Here is a 7,121-nt window from a genome sequence, read left to right as displayed (position 1 = left end):
ATATATATACTTGTTTTGTATGTAATTTTGTCAACAAGAATGCATGCTTACGAGTTTGATCCTAATAATTCATTAACTAGCTTGAAATGGCATTTGTGAAAAAAATACTTATAAATGAGTAATTTCACAAAGAGTGTATTAACTTTCAATCTACATATATAAAAAAATAAGACAACTATTTTTTTTTTTAAGGAAAATTCGTGACGTGTCAAATTAAAACGCGTACAAATATATCAAAACCTAATTGATTTCCCAGTCAAACCAAAAATTGCATTCATCATCAAATACTAATTTTATATGCATTGAATTAAGTCATCAAATATTTAAAGATATCAATTTTGTTCAATACATTTAATAATACCTTTGTAAGAGAGCACTAATCCATATTATTAGATTTTCAGACGCGAATCTAGATTTAGTCGGATCCGATATAGGTACCAAATACAGATGGGAAAGAAAAAAAAAATTATTATCATTTGTACAAAAAATATTTTTTAATAAAAATAACAAAAAACTAATAAAATACTTTTATTCAATACATTATTTTTTTTTCAAAATCAATCTTCAAAAACTAATAAAACCAAAATCCAAATATGGCAAGTAAAAAAAAAAAATAGAATGGCAAGGTGAAAACCCTATCCGAATTCCGAGGAGGAATAGGAAAACGTATAATTTTTCCTAAATGACTGAAGTAGCGGAGCTATATTTAATTGGAATCCCCAAAGGGTATTCGAATGTTCCGCGTGTTGTCCTTTCAGGCAAATAGGAAAAAAGCCTTTAAGCGCAGCAGCAGAGGCTTGAACGGTAAATAAGGAGCAGAGGCGGGAAAACGTGAGTAGAGCAAGACACAGAGATGAAGGAAGAGAGAGCGGCGAAAGGCGGAGAACAGCGGTCGGTGGATGAACGTTACACACAGTGGAAGTCACTGGTTCCTGTTCTCTACGATTGGCTTGCTAACCACAACCTTGTTTGGCCTTCCCTCTCTTGTCGGTTCGTATATACTCCCACTCTTCTCTCTTTCTAGGGTTTTGTTACACCGTTTTTGTTAACCCGTACTCTCTTTTTGTCTATGCATTATGCGTTTTGAACTGCCCATTGACCATTGTTAGTTGACTCATTTGTTAATACTCTTGCTCTGTAGGTTTCTTAAAATTCTTTGCTCTGTGTGGGTGTGGGTGGGTTGGGGTGGGGGTTAGTGCTCCAGGAAGCTACTTCATGAATAATTCACGTTTAAACTTTTCATTTAAGGCTGTAACCTAGAATTCCAAGTGAAAATCATTATTAAGGGTCTATAAATGACTTTACTGAATCATCTAAGTAGTCTTCTCTTAGTTCGAGGACAAGAGAGGATGTGGGTAGACGGAGAGGGGAAGTATACCTATGTTCTTGTGCAATGTTTGTTAATCAAACTCAGCCCACAATCATGTCACTGAGTTGAACGGTGAACGGGTGAAGTCTACTCTTGGTTCATCTGTTGTTGGAATGCAGGTTGTCTGGCGTATTTGATTGCTGATTCTTGCCATTAGGTTTATATATTATTTCTCTCTTTGTTGATGTGTCCGTTTAGATCTCTTTAGAGGTTCAATAGTTTTACTGAGATTGCAGCTTCTTCATGCAGATGGAATTGCTTCTTTGGTTAAGCTGTAGATACCAATAACTGAAAATTACTGCTTCTCTCTTTCAGGTGGGGCCCCCAGTTTGAGCAAGCAACTTACAAGAACCGCCAGCGCCTCTACCTTTCTGAGCAGGCAAGTTTATCATTTCACGTCCTTTAATTAACTTGTCATTTATATGTGACGTTTTAATGATGGAAATATGTTAGATTAGCCTTGATAGATATTCTTATAAATAAGGTTAGTAAGTAGCGAACTGGAAGCGTCAAGAATATTTATTTGTTCAGTTGTTGCTTTAGAATCTTTAGTTGGTGTGGTAATTATTGTTATTATCCTTTCAGTTCAATTACCTCATTATTTTCTTACATCACTGCTAAATGTCATCTCTATTCTCATCATAATCTTTATTTGGATCCTATTCTTCCCCTCCTCTGCAGACTGATGGTAGCGTTCCAAATACGCTTGTCATAGCTAATTGTGAAGTTGTAAAACCTAGGGTTGCAGCAGCGCAACACATATCTCAGGTGTTCTCCATGTGCATAGATGCAAGCCTGTCCTATTTCTTCCTCCACCTTTTCACTTTTTATGATCTTGATTGTCTATCTTTCAGTTCAACGAAGAAGCACGTTCGCCTTTTGTAAAGAAGTATAAAACTATTATTCATCCCGGTGAGGTACATCTTTCTTTGGCCTATCTTATTATAGGATTCAAACATGAAATTTTCTCTTATTGGTTTATTTCATAATTAGATCATATTGTTAAGATTTTGTGTTACACTAGAATACAGGCAGTGCACTTGACGACTTCTGCTGTTCAGTTTTGTATAATTTCCTGAATGGTTATTTTCCGCTGGTAGCTTGTCTCATCACTAATCCAGCTGAGCGTTTAATGCATTTTGTTTTGTCATCTAGAATTATTACCAAAATATTTGAAATTAGGTGCTTGTATGGAACTTTCTCACATGGTTTCATACTAAATTCCGGTTTTAGACTCTGCATTTATGTTGACTGATAATTACTCACTCTTGCATAGATATCTTCGGAGGAAAAATTGGTGAAACATATTGTAGCAAGACAAAAAATAATTAAATTAGAAACATATAGCATAAACCAAACCAGGTGTTGTTTCCCAACACAGATAATCTGGGGTTATAACTTTTGAAGTGGACTTAGAAGAGATTCAATTCAAATGGATTATTAGCGCCTATATGCCACAATTTCTGGTTACATAATTTTGAACTTCTGCCAGTACCTTTTTCCCTCATTTAGTGGGAAAAATTATTTTCCATATAGAATGTTTCCAATGTATTTGTGCAACTTTTTTGTTCTTCGTGATTCTTTTGGTGTCAGTGGAACTTTCTCCTGTGAAAATGAATTGATCATTGTATCTTGCTGAATCCTTACAATTATACTAGTTGTTCTCCTTTCTTATACTTACTATAAGAATGGGATATACTGGACCCTTGTTGCTTAAGAACATCGATTACAGAAGCACTCATAACATGGAATATGTACTTGAAATACCATAATCTGCTTTAACAGATCTGTTAGCATTCTATAATGTGATTTCAGGTGAATCGAATTAGGGAACTCCCTCAGGATAGCAAGATTGTGGCTACACACACTGACAGTCCTGATGTAAGCATCTGCTTCTGCATATTTCAATTTCCCTTTTTAGCCCTATTCATGCAAGTTTGTTTCCTCCCTGGTGGCTGCTTTTTCTTTTTAGTAACCATTGAAATCTTTAAGTTGACCTTGGAAATTTTGGGATTAGGTTCTTATTTGGGATGTTGAGTCTCAGCCTAACCGTCATGCTACCTTGGGCGTAAATAATTCTCGACCGGACTTGGTGGGTTTTTTAACAACAGGTTCAGTTTTCCAACTTTGTATCTTATAAGTAGTAACTGATAGTCTATATCTACCTGCAGATATTGACTGGACATCAAGACAATGCTGAATTTGCGCTCGCTATGTGCCCTTCTGAGCCTTTTGTGCTCTCTGGAGGTTGACCAACCAGTCATTGAATGTTCTCTTCTTTCGAGGATTTTGTGATTACTTCTATTCCAATTAGCAGCTCATGGTTAACTGCATATTTTTTAATGGATAATGTGTCGTTTTATAATTGGTAACCAGTTGGCGGTCTTCAGAAATTTTCTATTTCTTTTTAGCTTATTTCCTTAGTGACATGTTCTGGTCATTGGTGGCGGGAGGTGGTAAAGCCGCCGAGTCATATGGTTTTTGCAACTCATTCCTTAGATAGCATTTTCCAGCTACCAGGGTAGTCCACATTATTCGTTATGAAACAATTCCTTCTTTTTGACGCCTGAGTTGATTTAGTGGTGTATTCCTTTTGGCTAGGTAAACCCATAATTTCGTTTCAAAGAGTAATAATGTATGACACAACCTAGTTGGCACAAAATCTAATCAGGGTAGTTGTTGATAAGTTAGCTTGACGAAGAACATAATATTATGGTTTAAAGTTGAATTATAACGTTGTATGTCTGAAAGATTTGAGAGTTTTATGGTATATTATTCTTTCTTGAAGCGTGTCACATGAATTGTGTTGGAGGGACTATAATACTTTTCCTTAATGGAGATCTTTAGTTAACTTAGGGGGAAACTTTTGGACCACATCAGAGTTCAGCCTCTTACCGTCATTGATGCCTGCAGTCAATTAATATTACCTCCTTTAGTTCTTACCTCAGATATTTTTTAACTTTTCGAGCTTGTGTATGATCGGTCATGCACTCATGGATTAATTATTGCAGGGAAGGACAAATCGGTTGTTCTGTGGAGCATTCATGATCATGTGTCTACTTTAGCAGCAGACCAGGGAGCTACAAAGTCTCCTGGATCTGGAGCAAGTAACTCGAAACCTTCTGCAGAAGGCCCTACTGTTCAAGCTCGAGGTATTTTCCAAGGACATGATGATACCGTAGAAGATGTTCAGTTTTGCCCTTCCAGGTAGCTCATGTTTATCACATCTCCCATGTTGTATAAGCTGTTGAGTTTAGCCCTTCAGTGTTTCGTTAGGTGTTGTGAGACTTGATGTTGTTTGGGGTTAACACTGTCAAAACGTTTGTGTAATGTGAGCTTGATTGAAGATGAGATAATACTTGTTGAGCTGTCATGTCACATATCAAACTTCTTTTCTTCTGCATTATGTCTTACGAGTTTCAAAGTTAAGCCATTCTATTCCTTTTTCCTCTTTTTCCCCCTGGATGAAGTAGCTTTCTGACCACTTTTCAAATAAAAGATAAAGAGAAAAAAGAACAGGGAGGAAAAAATAAAGTTATTTGTTCATCTCTTATCCTGGCTTCACATATCCTTATTGGATTACTCTTTTTTATAAAGTGCACAGGAGTTTTGCAGTGTTGGAGATGATTCCTGCCTAATACTGTGGGATGCAAGAACTGGTTCTTCTCCTGCTGTCAAGGTTGTAATCATTGTTTTTGCTCAAGCACTTAGTAACTTATCTTGTTTTTTACCTTTTCTCTTTGTGGATAAGTGGAGAACTTCTCTTGATTTGTGCTTATATTAAAAGATGACTTCTCCTTATTTATAGTGAAATCATACTAAAGATCTGTGGCCTCTGTGCTTTCGTGTGTGGGGAGGTCAGAAGGGTGTTTCTGTCATATTGCCTGTTCTTCATGTTGTAGTTTGTAATGTCAGGTAGATAGGCAGTAATATTTTAGTTGGAACACACATAAAATTGAAATATTAGAGGCGGAGAGACAATGAGCCAGATATGGTTGTACAGATGAGGCATTTGTGATTGACCTTCCGGTGTCTTTTCTTCAACCGGGTCCTATCTATCTATGTTGAAATGCTTTAGTAATTTGTTGTCTTTGCAGTTATTTTTGGTTGTTTCTGGTCATTTTTCCTTCAATATTTTTTTCTGGCAAATTATACGAGAAAAACTTGTTTTCTGAACCGTGTTCTTGAGTTAAGTTAAGCTTGAGTAGTAATTCTTGGCGATAAGTGGTAGCGAGTAGCAGTAGGATTTAGGAAAAATGGCGATGGAAATTGTTATAAGGTGGTGATAATTCTTAGATATTGGTAAGTGCAAGTGAGTTTGACTAGTTAGAGGCTGCTGTAGAAAATGATTTATGGCCTTAATGGATGTAACACATTTTTTCTTTGGCCCTATTTAAAGCTGATTAAACATTTCAAATAGGATTCCACCATGTAAACCTCAGTTCTGTAACGACATTTATATTACCTATTATTAGTCTTTCCATTAACATATCTATTCTTTATGCATTCCTTGAAATGTCTCCTTTTTTTTTCTTATCATTATTATTACTATAATCGTTACTATATTATTTCTGTTTCTTTGGTCATAGTCATGTCTCTGATTGGACTTTGGGATCTGATAATTTTACCTGCAGGTAGAAAAGGCTCATAATGCTGATCTTCATTGTGTTGATTGGAATCCTCACGATGTAAATTATATTTTGACTGGGTAATGATTGTAACTGTTTGTCCTGTTGAATTATGATGTTTAAGTAGGTTCATCCTCAGACAATACATTAAGCTTTCTGCAATATTTATGTGGTGTCTATCCTTGTTTTTTCCCTTTATGTGAATGTCTGGTTCCATGATTCCATGGATGCTTTTCAATTTCTGTGGAAGCCTTAAGATTATGGCTATGCCTCCTTCAGGTCGGCAGACAACACTATTCGCATGTTTGATCGACGAAACCTCACTTCTGGGGGAGTGGGATCGCCTATACATATCTTTGAGGGCCACACTGCTGCTGTGCTTTGTGTACAGGTCTGAGAGTAACTGACATGCTTGCTTGCTTTTGCTGTCCACCCTTATTTATGTTAATAAGGGTAACCTATTTGAGACCTGCACTGGTGTTTGATAAAAATTGTCTGCTCCAGTGGTCCCCAGATAAATCATCAGTCTTTGGAAGTTCTGCAGAGGATGGTATCCTGAACATCTGGGATCATGAAAAGGTAGGAGATTCTTTCCTCTCTTGTGGTTTATTTTGGGTGTGTTAAGGGGGGGGGGGTCTTTCAAAGAGATGAAAAGTTGTTACTTTGCGAGTTAAGCAAAGCCCCCTCTCCGTCGGTTGATCAAAGCCGAAAGGCTGATAAATGTATCTTTTCCTCTATTTTTTTTTTTTTGAAATTTTGGCAGCTCAAAGAAATATCTTTCGAGGGAAAAAGCTAAAGATTGTTAGTTCTTTTTGTTTTTCAATTTAATTGCTTATCTTCTTATTTTCTTGTTTTTTTCCTTTTCCTCATGGACCATATGCTAAGGAAGCTCTTCTAGTTAATGACACAAATCAAGTTGATTACTCTTTAAAAGATCACTTCTGTGACTTGCATAAAGTAATAAATATATTATCCAATGATTCAAATAAGCAGAGATAGTATGCACAAAACCAAATGGATTCAAATAAGCAGAGATAGTATGCATAAAACCAAATAGGCTCTAAATATTGGCAATCAAGTTAGAAGTGACTGCCATTTTTTGGGTACCATGTAAGCTCCCCCCC

The 7,121-nt window shown here is 36.3% G+C and overlaps 1 protein-coding gene across 1 annotated transcript in view; it reads left to right on the top strand.

The window, feature by feature from the left end:
* Window positions 1-681: 681 nt before the first annotated feature.
* The window catches only part of LOC109214886 (WD-40 repeat-containing protein MSI4-like), a 9,632-nt gene continuing 3,192 nt past the window's right edge, over window positions 682-7,121 (top strand). The window contains exons 1-12 of the mRNA XM_019378848.1: window positions 682-990; window positions 1,685-1,748; window positions 2,051-2,137; window positions 2,224-2,286; window positions 3,185-3,250; window positions 3,387-3,461; window positions 3,541-3,616; window positions 4,381-4,576; window positions 4,967-5,048; window positions 6,004-6,077; window positions 6,277-6,388; window positions 6,502-6,576. Of these exons, the coding sequence (XP_019234393.1) occupies window positions 854-990; window positions 1,685-1,748; window positions 2,051-2,137; window positions 2,224-2,286; window positions 3,185-3,250; window positions 3,387-3,461; window positions 3,541-3,616; window positions 4,381-4,576; window positions 4,967-5,048; window positions 6,004-6,077; window positions 6,277-6,388; window positions 6,502-6,576 (1,107 nt within the window). The 5' untranslated portion in view covers window positions 682-853. The remainder of the gene's footprint in view (window positions 991-1,684; window positions 1,749-2,050; window positions 2,138-2,223; window positions 2,287-3,184; window positions 3,251-3,386; window positions 3,462-3,540; window positions 3,617-4,380; window positions 4,577-4,966; window positions 5,049-6,003; window positions 6,078-6,276; window positions 6,389-6,501; window positions 6,577-7,121) is intronic.

Source organism: Nicotiana attenuata, unplaced genomic scaffold, assembly GCF_001879085.1.
Source record: "Nicotiana attenuata strain UT unplaced genomic scaffold, NIATTr2, whole genome shotgun sequence".
In the NCBI taxonomy this organism is placed as follows: domain Eukaryota; kingdom Viridiplantae; phylum Streptophyta; class Magnoliopsida; order Solanales; family Solanaceae; genus Nicotiana; species Nicotiana attenuata.
The sequence above is the reverse complement of the archived record's forward strand: the minus strand, read 5'-3'. Positions and strand labels throughout refer to the sequence as shown.